This window comes from Tachyglossus aculeatus, chromosome 7, assembly GCF_015852505.1.
Source record: "Tachyglossus aculeatus isolate mTacAcu1 chromosome 7, mTacAcu1.pri, whole genome shotgun sequence".
Lineage (NCBI taxonomy): Eukaryota > Metazoa > Chordata > Mammalia > Monotremata > Tachyglossidae > Tachyglossus > Tachyglossus aculeatus.
This window is the reverse complement of record NC_052072.1, coordinates 14,169,119-14,184,592: the sequence shown is the minus strand read 5'-3', so window position 1 is coordinate 14,184,592 and position 15,474 is coordinate 14,169,119. Positions and strand designations below refer to the sequence as shown.

The 15,474-nt window shown below is 48.5% G+C and overlaps 1 protein-coding gene across 2 annotated transcripts in view; it reads left to right on the top strand.

The window, feature by feature from the left end:
• Positions 1 to 12,877, top strand: part of SORT1 (sortilin 1) — a 94,204-nt gene extending 81,327 nt beyond the window's left edge. For both annotated transcript variants that reach the window (XM_038748945.1, XM_038748944.1), the window contains 6 exons: positions 2,923 to 3,112; positions 4,571 to 4,687; positions 5,488 to 5,596; positions 6,357 to 6,463; positions 8,077 to 8,200; positions 11,687 to 12,877. In XM_038748945.1, the coding sequence (XP_038604873.1) occupies positions 2,923 to 3,112; positions 4,571 to 4,687; positions 5,488 to 5,596; positions 6,357 to 6,463; positions 8,077 to 8,200; positions 11,687 to 11,701 (662 nt within the window). In that variant the 3' untranslated portion in view covers positions 11,702 to 12,877. The remainder of the gene's footprint in view (positions 1 to 2,922; positions 3,113 to 4,570; positions 4,688 to 5,487; positions 5,597 to 6,356; positions 6,464 to 8,076; positions 8,201 to 11,686) is intronic.
• The last annotated feature ends 2,597 nt before the right edge of the window (positions 12,878 to 15,474 follow it).

Genomic DNA, 15,474 nt, shown 5'->3' with positions numbered 1-15,474 from the left:
GTTTGACCGAGAGGATGCTGAGGCCTAGAGAGGTTGCGACCAGCCCAACGTCACCCAGCAGGCACAGGGCGTAGCCAGGATTCAGTCCCAGGGCCTCAGCATCCCAGATCCGGGCTCTCTCCGATGGGCCATGCTTCTTCCCAGTGATGAAGAAAAATTGATTAGCCTCTTCACACTAGAAGAGGCTTCACAGACATTTAACTGGATTTGCCTGCTGGTTTTTGAAATTATTATTATTATTGTTGTTGTTGTTGCATATTAAGCACTTACTGTGTGTCAAGCACTGTTCTAAGAGCTGGGGTAGATACAGGTTTATGAGGTTGGACACATTCCTTGTCCCACATGGGGCTTACAGTCTGAATAGGAGAAGGAATAGGCATAGAGAAGCAGAGTGGCTCAGTGGAAAGAGCCCAGGCTTGGGAGTCAGAGGTCATGGGTTCTAAACCCAGCTCTGCCACATGTCTGCTATGTGACCTTGGGCAAGTCACTTAACTTCTCTGAGCCTCAGTTACATCATCTGTAAAATGGGGATGAAGACTGTGAGCCCTACGTGGGACAACCTGATCACCTTGTATCCCCCCCAGCACTTAGAACATGCTTCGTACATAGTAAGCACTTAACAAATGCCATCATTATTATTGTTGTTGAGTTTCTGTTTTACAGATGAGGAAACTGAGGTATAGAAAAATCCAAGTAATTTGCCCCAGGTCACACAGCAAGCAGTTGGCAGAGCTGGGACTAGGACCCAGGTCCTCTGACACTCATGCTCTTCCCACTGGGCCATTTAGCTTTGAAAAATAACTTTGGCCCAATGGGTGAGTGGAATTAGCCACTTTGGATGTCTCTCCCTCAGTTAAGGTTGCAGATTGCCCTTCACATGACTCTCTTTCTGTTTGGACTGGAATTCCAGTGGAGCGTTTTTCAGCAAGTCCTGTGAAAGAATGGGAATTTGGTATGCATTCCCTCACTGGAGAAGACAGATGGGGCTCGGAAGGGAAGAGTAAAGGAAACCGGATGAAATTTCTAATTCATCATTTGTAACTTGGAGTAAATTTTTATTTGAATATTTTTCCAAGCAAAATATTCTGGTTTAAATACCAGCTAATAGGGTAGTCCACAGGAATAGATTTAGTCTACATTTAAAAGCCTACTGAGTAGCTGTTTCAGGGTAGTTTTATTTCCACAGTAACACTCTCAAGATATCTGCAGATAAGAGGTCTGCATATGTTGCAGGCCCAGAAAATTATTTCAGAAATGACCTAAGCATCACAGGCATGCTCAGGAAATCTTACCAGTCAACTTCAGAGCAGGAACCTAACCTATTCAGTCCCATGGCCCGCGAGGCACTAAGAAGTTTCCCATTTGAAGAATAAGTTCAGAGAAAACCATGACCGGTATACGATAATTGTGACAGTCGATATACCGTTAGGTAGAACTGACTTTAGTCAATCCAGATAGTAAATGAACTCACTAAAATGTCACGATGCTGCACTCCCCAGGAGAAGCAGTGTGGCATTGTGGAAAAATCACAGGCTTGGGAGCCAGAGATCATGGGTCTAGTCCCGGCTCCGCCACTTGTCAGCTGTGTGACTTTGGGCAAGTTACTTAGCTTCTCTGTGCCTCAGTTACCTCATCTGTATAATGGGGATGAAGACTGTGAGCCCTACGTGGGACAACCTGATTACCTTGTATCTACCCCAGTGCTTAGAACAGTGCTTGACACATGGTAAGCACTTAACAAATACCATAATTATTATTATTATTATTATTATTGAGCAGGGACCTGGGATTCAGAAGGACCTGGGTTCTAATCCTAGCTCTGCCACTTGTCTGCTGCGTGACCTTGGGCAAGTCCCTTCACTTCTCTGGGCCTCAGTTACCTCATCCATAAAATGGGGATTGAGTGTGAGAACCATGTGGGACAGGGACTGTGTCCAACCCGATTAGTGTGTATCTACCTCAGCACTTAAAACAGTGCTTGACCCATAGTAAGCATTTAACAAGTACCATATTGTCATTATTAGTAGTAGTATTAGTATTAGACTCAGGCATTGTCACCTCAAGTGTGATTTCCTTCTGCTGTGCTTGACCAGAATTTGCAAGTCGTTTAGCAGCAAGAAAATGAATCACCCCAATCTAGTGTCAGATCTACTAGGAGCCGAAACGCATAACCACACCAAGACCTGACGTCTTTGTGAAATCCTCCTCTGCTGCTAATCTCCTCACCGTGCCTCGTTCTCGCCTGTCCCGCCATCGACCCCCGGCCCACATCATCCCCCTGGCCTGGAATGCCCTCCCTCTGCCCATCCGCCAAGCTAGCTCTCTTCCTCCCTTCAAGGCCCTACTGAGAGCTCACCTCCTCCAGGAGGCCTTCCCAGACTGAGCCCCTTCCTTCCTCTCCCCCTCGTCCCCCTCTCCATCCCCCCATCTTACCTCCTTCCCTTCCCCACAGCACCTGTATATATGTATATATGTTTGTACATATTTATTACTCTATTTTACTTGTACATATCTATTCTATTTATTTTATTTTGTTAGTATGTTTGGTTTTGTTCTTTTTCTCCCCCTTTTAGACTGTGAGCCCACTGTTGGGTAGGGACTGTCTCTATATGTTGCTAACTTGTACTTCCCAAGCGCTTAGTACAGTGCTCTGCACACAGTAAGCGCTCAATAAGTACGATTGATCGATTGATTGGTTCTGCATGTCCCTTTTATGGAGTTATGAATATGACAGTCCAAGTGTAACCAGGCGCAGACTTGACCAATTGTTTTGGTCTGTTTCTCCAAAGTGGGAACCGAGGCCTGAGAACTTTCCCCGCTGTCCAGTCTCCCCAGCGCGGTGTCCTGGTCCCCCAGCCTGACCGGGGGCCTGGGCGGGCCACGGTGAGGTTATTCACTGTTCCTCCTCCCCATTATCTTTAGGTGAAGAGAAGGATTACACCATCTGGCTGGCTCACTCCACCGACCCCGGGGCACAAAACGACGGCTGCATCCTGGGCTACAAAGAGCAATACCGGCGACTGCGCAAGTCCTCTGTCTGTCAGAATGGCCGAGACTATAGGCTGACTGGGCAGCCCGCAGTCTGCACCTGTACCCTGGAGGACTTCCTCTGGTATATGAGTAATAATAAGAAGAATGATAATGATGGCATTTATTAAGCGCTTACCATGTGCAAAGCACTGTTCTAAGCACTGGGGCGGTTACAAGGTGATCAGGTTGTCCCACGGGGTGCTCACAGTCTTAATCCCCATTTTACAGATGAGGCAACTGAGGCACAGAGAAGTTAAGTGACTTGCCCAGGAGTCTGTCGTGGGTCCAGCTTTCCTGCCCCCTTCTCCCTCCTCGCCTTTCATGTTTGGTGTGGATCCTCTCCAAACCCAGCCAGCCCAAACCCTTAGCAGATGTCAGGGCGGTGTTCTGCTTTTCAACCTGGGGGCAGGGATGATTAATAATAGTAATAATTGTGGTCTTTGTTAAAGTGCTTTCTATGTGCTAGTACCCCAGTACTAGGCGTTGGGGTAAGTCAACTAATCAGTTGTATTTATTGAGCACTTACTATGTGTAGAGCACTGTACTGAGCACTTGGGAGATTACAGTTCAACAGAAGTAGCAGGAGAAGCGGCGTGGCCCAGCTGATAGAGTGTGGGCCTGGAAGTCGGAAGGATCTGGGTTCTAATTTCGACTCCACTTGTCTACTTTGTGACCGTGAGCATGTCATTTCACTCTTCTGTGCCTCAGTTACCTAATCTGTAAAATGGAGGTTAAGAGTGGGAGCCCCATGTGGACATGGACTGTGTCCAACCTTGTATCTACCGCAGCGCTAAGTACAGCGCCTGGCACATAATAAGCATTTAACAAATACCATAAAATAAATTAGCAGACACACTCCCTGCCCATAACAAGCTCACAGTCTAGAAGGGAAGGCAGACATTAATATGAAAAAATGGGTAATTTATCATATATAATTTAAATATGAGATTCAAGGTAATTGGGTTGAACACAGTCCCTGTTCCACTTAGGTTCACAGTCTCAGTCCCCATTTTACAAATGCGGTAACTGAGGGACAGAGAAGTTAAATGACTTACCCAGGGTCACACAACAGTAAAGTGACGGAGTTGGGATTAGATCCCAGGTCCTTCTGAGTCCCAGGCCTGTGCTGTATCCACTAGGCCATGCTACTTATCTTCCTTGGCTTCCTGAGGGAGAAACTGAGAGTCCCAGGGAACTGAGAGTCCCAGGGAGAGGGAAGTGAGATTGTCCAGGTTTGCCAGAGAGGTTGGGTCAGTTTCCTGAAGAGGACCAGGGAACCTTGCTTCCAGACTTTGGTTAAGTTCTCTGTGATTCTTAAGTAGAGTTGTGGTGGTCAGTTGTAGTCCATCTTCATTTTTGTCCATCCAGATGGCCCTGTTTCTTCTGCCAAAGTGACAGGGCTGGTAGGGAGGGGTTGAGGAAAGTAGCCCAAGAATGTATCATCTCCATCATTAGCAACCTATTAAGCCTTCATATGTTGTTGCCACTCTTCCCCACTCCTAGCAACCTTTGGAGGGTCCTCATTTTCTGTCTCTTGCAGTGATTTTGGATACTTCCGACCAGAAAACGAATCCAAATGTGTGGAGCAGCCAGAACTGAAGGGCCACGATCTGGAGTTCTGCCTGTATGGAAGAGAAGAGCATCTGACCACAAATGGGTAAAGCAGTGTCCCTGGTCTTGAGAATGATAGGGGGTTGGAAATGGTCAAATCAGTCAATCATTGGTATTTATTGAGCGCTTACTATGTGAGGAGCACTGTACTAAGTGCTTGTTCAAGTCCCCCAAAAGATGAATCCATCTTCCCCAAGTTTCCTCTAGAGAGGTTAACACTTTCCTAGAGGCTATGTGTGTTTATAGGTCTGCCTCAAGGTTTTCTAGAAGCTTCCTAGACTTAATAATAATAATAATGATGGTATTTGTTAAGTGCTTACTATGTGCCAAGTATTGTTCTAAGCGCTAGGGTAGATAAAAGGTAATCAGGTTTTCCCAGGTGGGGCTCACGGTCTTAATCCCCATTTTACAGTTGAGGTAACTGAGGCACAGAGAAGTTGTGACTTGCCTAAAGTCACACAGCTGACAAGTGGCAGAGCTGGGATTAGAACCCATGACCTCTGACTCCCAAGCCCATGGTCTTTCCACTAAACCACGCTGCTTCTCAGCATGCTTGATAGTTGACGGTGCTTTGGAATAGTATCCCTGATCGGAAAGGCAGAGACAGACAAACACATGTCTTCTGGCTGGGGACACAGCTGCCTAGTGATGCTCCAGGAGGGGGATTCATAGTTTTCTGATGGACAGATTCCAGTGAACCTCATCCCCAAATGTTGGAGACATTGGATCAGCCCAAGGGGATTGGGTCCAGGTTTCAAAACCTTGGAGTGACCTGATCAGGAATTTGGCTCCTGGAAAGATCTGTGAACACTTCCTCTGATTTGGGCTTCTTCCCTGGAATCCCAGGTACCGGAAAATCCCAGGTGACAAGTGCCAGGGGGGCATGAGTCCGGATCGAGAGGAAAAGGACCTGAAAAGGAAATGTAGAAGCAACTACTTGAGTCCAGACAAGCAGGTTTGTTGAGCTTGAAGATGAGGGGGATTTTGTTGGCCAACCAGGAAATTCAGGGCCAGGAAACAAATTGAATACATAAAGGCCACTTGTTGGCAACTCCAGGCTCAATGGTCCAGTTGTTGAGAAAACTCATCCTCTGCACCGAATCCTTGCCCCAAGGCTGCCTTTTGGATGTTTGAGATGGACGTTGGTCCTCTTTCAATTTGGGAAACATCGACCAGTGGAATTTGTGAACAGCTGGACTTGAGGAGTTTGGCATTAGGTGATTTGCTCAAAGAGGCAGGCCGTATTGGATCCTGGAATTGCTTATAGTCTCAAGGGGGAGAAAAGGCAAATACAACTAATTATACTCACATAAGAAACAAAGATAATAATAAAGTGTGCCATACATCAGAGCACCAGTGATCGACATCATTGACAGATAAATGATGGAGATCTTGGGGCGTGCCAGATGTCTCCAGTCCTAAGTGAGGCCTAATTGGGAAGGTTTCCTGAAGAAGGAGGGTCTTCCCTAAAGTTCTGAAGGAAGGTGGGGAAGCATATACTAAAGGTTTAATCATGGTGGACTCACTGAGCTGAAAATGATTTAACTCTTGCACCAAAAGGAATGGAAGTGAATCAGCCAAAGCTTGGGTGGGGAGTTGCTTCTGGTGAAGGGTCCGCCGACTGAGCAATGTTCAGAAGGAAAGGGGTGGAAGTGGATGCGGGTTGGAGCTTTGGCCCGGAGTCAGGAATGACACGCATGTCTCTATTTTTCAAGAAGGCCTCGTCCAACCCCGCCGCGATTATCCTGGCAGTGGTGGGGCTGATGCTGATCACCACCATAGCAGGCGTTCTCGTTATCAAGAAGTATGTCTGTGGAGGCAGGTGAGGATTGGGAAAGTATTGCCTATAACGCATCACCGAAAGCGGTTTGGGAACTTGGGCGAAGGATTGCCTGAGCTGGCTGCCGTCAAAACCGCTCCATCCAAGGTCTTCCTGGAAAATTACAAGCTGGCAGTTGCTGCGGCCAAAGCCCCTAGAGAACATGCACGCCCACTAGAAAAGCAACTGGGCTGGGACCTCTTCTTCCCTCTTTCCATCCCACCCCTGCTCTTGGAAAACCCAGTCCCTACAAGACCTGGATAATAGCCAAGAAGACCAGGTTGTTGTGGGTGGGTGGCCCTAGACTGGGCATCCATGCTGCTGGTGTGGACGTCCCACCCCTGCAGTAGTGGGAAACCCGATAAAAGTAGAGGGAGGGGAGGGCCAGCCTGCGTGACTGCATGATTTCCCAGTGAGTCCTCTTTACCATTACTGAGGAACAAGCAGCCAGGGTGCTCCAGGCAGACAGTGGCCAAAACATCTGGGAGAGAAGTGACCTGAGGAATATCAGAGAGAAGAAAGGGAAGGGGGAAGAATTCATTCATTCATTCATTCAATTGTATTTATTGAGCGCTTACTGTGTGCAGTGCACTGTACTAAGCGCTTGGGAAGTACAAGTCGGCAACATATAGAGATGGTCCCTACCCAACAACGGGCTCACAGTCTAGAATGGTTGGGAGAAGGACCCAGAGGGCAGAGAAGGGGAAGAGGGAGGGAAAGAGAGCTTGGCCTTTGAGATGGTGTCATCTCTACTGCCAGCCCCAGTCATTGTACCACGAAGCCATGGTACACACCACTCCCGAGAGGTCTGACTCATTCATTCATTCAGTCGTATTTATTGAGCGCTTACTGTGTGCAGAGCACTGTGCTAAGCGCTTGGGAAGTACAAGTTGGGAACATATAGAGACAGTCCCTACCCAACAATGGGCTCACAGTCTAGAAGGGGGAGACAGAAAACAAAACATGTGGTCAGGTGTCAAGTCATCAGAATAAATAGAAGTAAAGCTAGATGCACATCATTGACAAAATAAATAGAATAGTAAATATGTACAAGTAAAATAAATAGAGGAATAAATCTGTACAAACATATATACAGGTGCTGTGGGGAGGGGAAGGAGGTCGGGCAGGGGGGATGGGGAGGAGGAGAGGAAAAAGGGAGCTCAGTCTGGGAAGGCCTCCTGGAGGAGGTAAGCGCTCAGTAAGGCTTTGAAGGGAGGAAGAGAGCTAGCTTGGCAAATGTGCGGAGGGAGGGCATTCCAGGCTAGGGGGAGGACGTGGGCCGGGGGTCAATGGTGGGACAGGCGAGAACGAGGCATAGTGAGGAGGTTAGCAGCAGAGGAGCGAGGGTGCGGGGTGGGCTGGAGAAGGAGAGAAGGGAGGTGAGGTAGGAGGGGGCGAGGTGATGGACAGCTTTGAAGCCGAGAGTGAGGAGTTTTTGCTTGATGCACTGACTGTCACAGTGACAAGCTTCCCCTCAGCTCAGGTCTCCTCCAAGGCACTTAACCCCCTCCTGCTCCCTTTCTCCCTCTGCGTTTTTCTCGAGATAAAATTCCTAAGGCCTAATGTGCCTCTCTGCTCAAGAGTGCTGATCGAGGTGGGTGTTTATCTCCCTGCAGGTTCCTGGTGCATCGCTATTCTGTCCTGCAGCAGCACGCTGAGGCCAATGGCGTGGAGGGAGTGGATACGCTGGATTCAGTCACCCATACCAGTAAAAGCGGATACCACGATGACTCGGATGAGGTGAAGCCGGCTCTTATTGCTTGACTAAAAATTGTAATAATTGAGGTATTTGTTAAGTGCTTACTATGTGCTAAGCACTGTATTAAGTGCTGGAGTAGGTAAAACACAATCAGATTGGACCCAGTCCCTGTCCCACATGAGGCTTGCAGTCGAAGTAGGAGGGAAAACATAAGGAAACTGAGGCACAGAAAGGTTGAGGGACATGCCCAAGGCCACATAGCAGACAAGTGGCAAAGCCTGGATTAGAATCCAGGTTTCCTGGTTCCCGGATCCTGGCTCTTTCCACCAGGCCACGCTGCTCTTCACATTTATCTGTCAGCTGGGAAAAGGAAGAGGAGCAAAGTGGGACAGGGTGGTTACTACTGAGAGGGTAACCCCTTGAATCTGGGCACTACAGGAATCCTCCAGGTTTTAGAGGGGTGCAGCCTGTGTGGTGACCATGGAGGCTCAAAAACGGGAGATCTGGTGGTTTTGATGCAGCCCTCGCTGTTTTTTATCCCATTGGTATCTATCTGTCCTCTCAGTAGCAACAGATGGGGCTGTTATCACTGGAGCTGACTGCTACCAGTGCAAGGAGCGAGAGAAGCCAGTAGAGATGGTGTCTTCATACTCTAGCACAGGGAGGGGCAGAAACCCCCCCCCCCCCAACCAAAAATACTTGTGCCTCCCCTTTCTTTCCTGTCCCCTGCATCCTGCAATTCCCACTTCCTGCCTCTCTGCGCCTCTCCATGCCCTCTAAAAAATGGAAGGCAAACAAGGATAGGTAGAAGAGGGGTGGGAGGATTTGACTTTATAGATAGATAGATAGGTGTATATACCTATATATATATATATATTTGTTAAGTGCTTACTATGGGCCAGAAACTGTACTAAGTGCTGGGGCAAGTACAAGCTAATTCATTCATTCAATCGTATTTATTGAGCGCTTACTGTGTGCAGAGCACTGTACTAAGCGCTTGGGAAGTACAAGTCGGCAACAGATAGAGACGGTCCCTACCCAACAGTGGGCTCACAGTCTAGAAGGGGGAGACAGACAAAACAAAACATGTAGACAGGTGTCAAAGTCATCAGAACAAGTAGAATTAAAGCCATATGCACATCATTAACAAAATAGAATAGTAAATATGTACAAGTAAAATAAATAGGGTAATAAATCTGTACAAATATATATACATATATATATACACAAGTGCTGTGGGGAGGGGAAGGAGGTAGGGCGGCGGGGATGGGGAGGAGGAGAGGAAAATGGAGGCTCAGTCTGGGAAAGCCTCCTGGAGGAGGTGAGCTCTCAGTAGGGCTTTTAAGGGAGGAAGACACAGTCCATGTCCCATGTGGGGCTCCCAGTCTCAATCCCCATTTTACAGATGAGGTAGCTGAGGCACAGAGAAGATAAGTGACTTATCCAAGGTCACACAGCAGACAAGTGGTAGAGCCGGGATTAGGACCCAGGTCATTCGGTCTTCCAGGCCCGTTCTCTATTCACTAGGCCACACTGCTTCTCAACATCTGGTTGCATGGCTCACCGCAGGCTTGGGAAAGTCACTTGGGCCGGGTGGCATTGGTTCAGGATGGGGGTCTCCTAGCTTGACCCCATCCCCTTGCTGAATCTCCCACCAGTGGTTACTTTCCTAGGGGAACCCCAAAGTGGCAGCGGCCAAGAGGTGCAGAGTTGGTGGGGCGTGAGCAGTGCACCCCCTCCCTCAGGCCTCCGCCAGCCCGTCACAGTCTCCCTGCAAAGTAGGGTGGCTTAGTGGCAAGAGCCCGGGCTTGGGAGTCGGGTCAAGGATTCTAATCCCAGCTCTGCCACTTGTCAGCTGTGTAAACTTTGGGTAGGTCACTTAACTTCTCTGTGCCTCAGTTACCTCATCTGTTAAATGGGGATTAAGACTACGAGCCCCACCTGGGAAAGCCTGATAACTTTGTATCTCCCCCAGTGTTTAGAACACTGTTTGGTACATAGTAAGTGTTTAACAAATATTCATTCATTTAATTGTATTTATTGAGTGCTTACTGTGTGCAGGGCACTGTACTAAGTGTTTGGGAAGTACAACAGATAGAGACAATCCCTGCCCACAATGCCACAGTCTAGAAGGGGAGTCAGACATCAAAACAAGTAAACAGGCAAATACCATCATTGTTATTATTATTATTCAAGCCCTGGAGCGGAGACCACAGGCCGTCTCCTCCTCTAACTCTGCTTATAATAATGATGGCATTTGTTAAGTGCTTACTATGTGCAAAGCACTGTTCTAAGTGCTGGGGAGGTTTCAGGGTGATCAGATTGTCCCAAGGGGGGCTCACAGTCCTCATCCCCATTTTACAGATGAGATAACTGAGGCCCAGAGAAGTTAAGTGACTTGCCCAAAGTCACACAGCTGACAATTGGTGGGGCTGGGATTCAAGCCCATGACCTCTGACTCCAAAGCCCGGGCTCTTTCCACTGAGCCACACTGCTTCTGTACAACTCTGACTGTGAGCCCACTGTTGGGTAGGGACCGTCTCTATATGTTGCCAACTTGTACTTCCCAAGCACTTAGTACAGTGCTCTGCACACAGTAAGCGCTCAATAAATACGATTGAATGAATGAACTCTGAGAAGGGGGCCAGAGCATGGAACGAAGACAGAGTTGAGATGGAAGAGGAGGAGGAGGAAATGGAAGAGAGACTCCCAGTCCCTAGCTCAGCCCTTACCTCCATCGCGCCTTGGTTGGTGCCTACCTCCAGGGCCTCCTTCCTTCCTGGATTCCTCTGCTCTGACTCAGGATGTCAGTCTGTCATTAGTATTTACTGAGCACCTACTGTGTTCAGAGCACCGTAAGAGCTCGGGAGAGTGTGATAGAGTGAGTAGACATGATCTCTGCCTTCAAGGAGCTGACAGTCTAGCGGGGGAGATGGACACTGTGAGCCCACTGTTGGGTGGGTAGGGACTGTATATGTTGCAAATTTGTACTTCCCAAGCACTTAGTACAGTGCTCTGCACATAGTAAGCGCTCAATAAATACGATTGATGATGATGACACTAAAATCAGTTCCTGGTTAGGGAGAGCAGCAGCTACTAAAGATAAGCATTCAATAAATACGATTGATGATGATGTTAGTGAGAAAGAGTACTTCTATCTATCCCAGAGTATGCAAGTGGGAATTAGGCATGGACCCTGCCCCTCAAGGGGTTAACAATCTTGTTATATCTAGTATCCCTGCACCTCTTTAGCTTATAAGCTGTGAGCTTCCTTTGGGCAGGGATCGTATCTACTGGCTCTATTGTACAGTACTCTCTCAAGCACTTAGTATGGTGCTCTGCACACAGTAAGTGCCCAGTAAATGCCACTGATGATGGATTGCTTGTGAATGCTAAAAGGACAGGATCCGGCTCTGGGGTTTTTATAACTCCTTCAGCACCCTGAACAGTGCCCAGGTCTTAAGGAGCAGTTGATTTGACAGAAAGTGATCTTTATTTTGTTGTTTCCCCAACTCCCCCCACTTCAGGATCTCCTGGAATAGCTGGGCAGTGGAGCTGGGACAGACTGGCTGAGCACTGATGACCGGAACCCAGTGCCTCCCACCTGGTGCCTGCTCCTCTGAAACGGAGAAATACATTCCTCCTTTTCCATTTTGAGGGGCCCAGCTCTGTTTCTGCCGCTTCCACTGAGACTGAGAGGACCCAGATGCTACAGAACCACAGGGTGTGCGGGCGGCAGCCGGGGCACCCTGCCAAGATGTAGAGGCTCAGAGAAGTGAAAGAAAACATTCTTCTTAACTCATTTTAACTTGATTTTAATTTCTGTCCTCCTGCTGAGTGTGGTGGGTTTCTTAAAGGGAAATGGACTAAAATGTGAAGGGGACGTTTCGCTAAAGCTAGGGTCACTCTGGTTGCTTCACCCTCTTGCCTAAGGCTGCCGCGAGTGCCGGTGCCAACTCTCTGCCCCGTGTCCTAAGCCGGGTCCAGCCTGCAGCAAGCACCACTGAAGTGCAGCAGGGGGAAGAACAGCCTCCGGTGCCACTGGGTGGCTGCTCCCAGTCTTCCCAGTTTGGGGGAGATGGGGGACTCTCCCGGAGTTCCCAGGCTAAATTGGTTTTCACTTCTCCCTATGTCATCGGCAGAGAAGTAGTGTGTGTCTCCCTCTGGGCTGAAGTGAGCCTCTGACTTCTGGACCCCAAACTTACAAAAACTGGATCTTAGCTTCTCAAAGGAAAAACAAATTAAGCAAATCTCAATCTGTGTGGGGATAGGAGTAGGGTTAGGATGAGGTACAAATGAAAATCTTTTTCTAATCAAGGCAAATACAAGGTTGTGTGTGTGCATATGTGTGTTGGCTATGACCCTCTTGTGCAAGGATATGGTGTGTGTGTGTGTGTGTCTGTGTGCTTGATGAGATCCTCTGAGCAGAACAATTGACTTCCTTTGTATGTGAGTTGATTTGGCAGGAGAGGAGTGGGCACAGTGCAGGGGGCAAGGCCGGGCAAGCTGTATCTTTGTCTCCCGACGCCGCACATTGCTCTGATCAACCTGTTGGCATTCTCTAAACTCACCACCTAGGTTGGTTTGGGTTCAGCCGGACTCCCAGGCTTCTGGGTGTTTTAGGCTTTAACCAAACCACAGCTTTATTCTGGGAGCTCCCCTGCCAATGCTCTTCTTCCGTTTTCCCAAAGAATTTGTGGCCCGGCAGGGAAAGTTGGACATAATGTTTTCCATTTGGAAGTTTGCTGCCTTCTAGCTAACCGGTTACACTGTGGGCGCGGTCAGTTATTTTGAAAGCACCTAGGGGCTCTTCCCATTTTGTGACACTTGCGTATTAAGTGTTGCAACAGTCTCTACTAGGGTGTATTTAGGAGTTTCAGTAATAGGAACTGCAGTTACCAGTTCTAGCTTAGCATAAATGCTTGATATTCATGATTCTAGTACATTTAAAAGTTAGATGGATTGTGCCTGTCATAGGGGCTCACTGTCCTCAGTGTCTCTCAGTTGAGGGGACACAGGTGTCTGGGGTGCTGCCTGTTAACTGATGGACCATGGCCTGAGGAGACAGTTGAGGTGAAATGTGCCAAATGAATTTTTGTAGAACTGTAGGAACTGATGTTTTGGGATGCCACTGTGCCTCTGGTTGCAGGATGAGGGAGGACTGTCCTGAGAGCTGGTTGTTTGGGGAAGGCAGACAGAGGAGTCACGCCTCTTCCCCCTCCCGTCCCCTGGCCCATCCCTCCCTGATTCCCACAGCTGAGGCAAGATTTAATATATCTGGTGGCCCAGGAAACCTATCAGAGGGAGAGGAGAAGAGGGGAGAGTTGTTGCCCTGGGGACAGCTCAGGGGGCTTGGGTGGGCCTGAGAGGCGGCTGCCGTAAGGACAAATGTGGGAGGGGTCTTGTGGGCACCTGCCCTGATTGAGGGGAGAGTTCCAGGCAAGAGCGAGGTTGTGGGTAAGGGGTCAGCGACAGGATAGACAAGATCAAGGTAAAATGGCATTAGAGGAGCTGAGTGTGTGGGTTGAGTGATAGTAGATGGTGAGCCTATGGTGAGGAGTTTTTGTTTAATATGGCGACGGATGGGCAACCATTAGAGGTTTTTGAGGATTGGGGAGACACGGACTGAACATCTTTTTATAAAAATGATCTTGAAGAGCAGAGTGCAGTATGGACCAGAGTGGGGAGAGACAGGAGGGAAGGAGGTCAGCGAGGAGGCTGATAGAGTAGTTAAAGCAGGATATAAGTGCTTAGTAGTGCCTGATACTTATAAATGATAAGTAGGAAACACTCAAGTGTTATCATAGCGGTGATAGCACTCCACAAAGGCATTATGAAGCAAATGAGGGCAGAGCGGTGACTGTTGTTGAGGAGGGAAGACTGATAATTGTGTCCTAGGGCCACAGACTACATCCCAAGCTTTGGCCTTCCATCCAGTGATGTGTGCTGTAGCCCTAGTGACACAGAGAGAGCATGCATGTGCGTGCGTGTGTGTGTGTGTGTGTGTGTGTGTGTGTGAGAGAGAGAGAGAGAGAGAGAGAAATGCCCATCACCACTATTGGATGATACTGTTTAAGAAAAAAAAGAACCAAAAACCTGTGCAAGTAGGTGGCCCAGGATATTAGTCATGTGGTTGATGAGGAAGTAGCCGAACCATTCTGCAGTACTCTAGATGTCTGGTTTCCTATTTAGGGACATGCTGCTCACCTTGAAAGGAGGAGAGGCTTGGATAGGCACCCTGAAAATTATCAGGCTCTCAGATAGTCTTCACCTGGTAAGCTTTAACTTGGTGCAAAGACCAGTAAAGATAACCTGCTTAATGCACATGAACAGTTGTGTCGTGAAACATCAGGCTAGTCCGTGCTACCGAAGGTTGTGCAGAGGAAAGGAAGAGGTTCTGGAGGCAGGCGAGCAAGCCGCATGCAGCGATGTGAGATTGAGGCACTGAGTAAAACAAGACTCCACGATGGCAGCTCGTGGGAAGGATGACTTGGTTCTGTCGCCGGGCGAAGGCGTCCCCGCTGAGTGAAGGCGCTCACACGTCAGACTTGGCTTTTCAGTCACTAGCCTCGAGGCTTCCAGACTTGCTCGGACACATCGATGAGAATTTCACAGCTCTGTGCTTTCCCTCTAAGACTCTATCACCATCAATCTGTCAGTATCTGGGCTCCTGCCATGGTGAATACTCAGAGGAGAAAGAAAATTCTACAAGGATCTGGATCCAGAATGTTCAACAGAGGGCCGACATCTGTACGCCTGTAGGGACGAGGGCCTTTCCTACACACGGGTAGGCAGTGTTGCTGGAATGTGGAGGAAAAAAATCCCACGCCACACAGAATTGGAAAACGAAGTGGCAATGTTCTGTCCCAGCTCAGGAGCTTGCAACTTCCCACACCTTCCACTACTGAACAAGAGAAATATGCCATGGACACCCCAAGATTTAGCTGTTGCACCTTTTAGACTGTAGCATTACTCAACCACTAGGATTAAATGCTGTTGATTTCACCCCTGCTATATGTGTGGCACCAAGTGTTCATTAGAATTGCCCGACTTGATTCAGCCTTTAATTTTTGCACCGAAGCTCTGGCCCCCCACAGCACAGCTATGCTGGATGGGATGCATGAGGAGAACCGAGGATGGCAGCTGCTCTGCAGAGAGCTGAAAGCAGGAAACCTCAAAGAGAACGGAGGAAGAAGAGTTTTAAGGATCCAGCACATCCAAGCCTCAGGCAGCGTTGCATCCCGGCTGAAGGCTGCAGCTCCATCAGTCTGGTGGACTGCAGTCAAGAAAGTGGGGAAAGCTGTTTGAGAGGAGA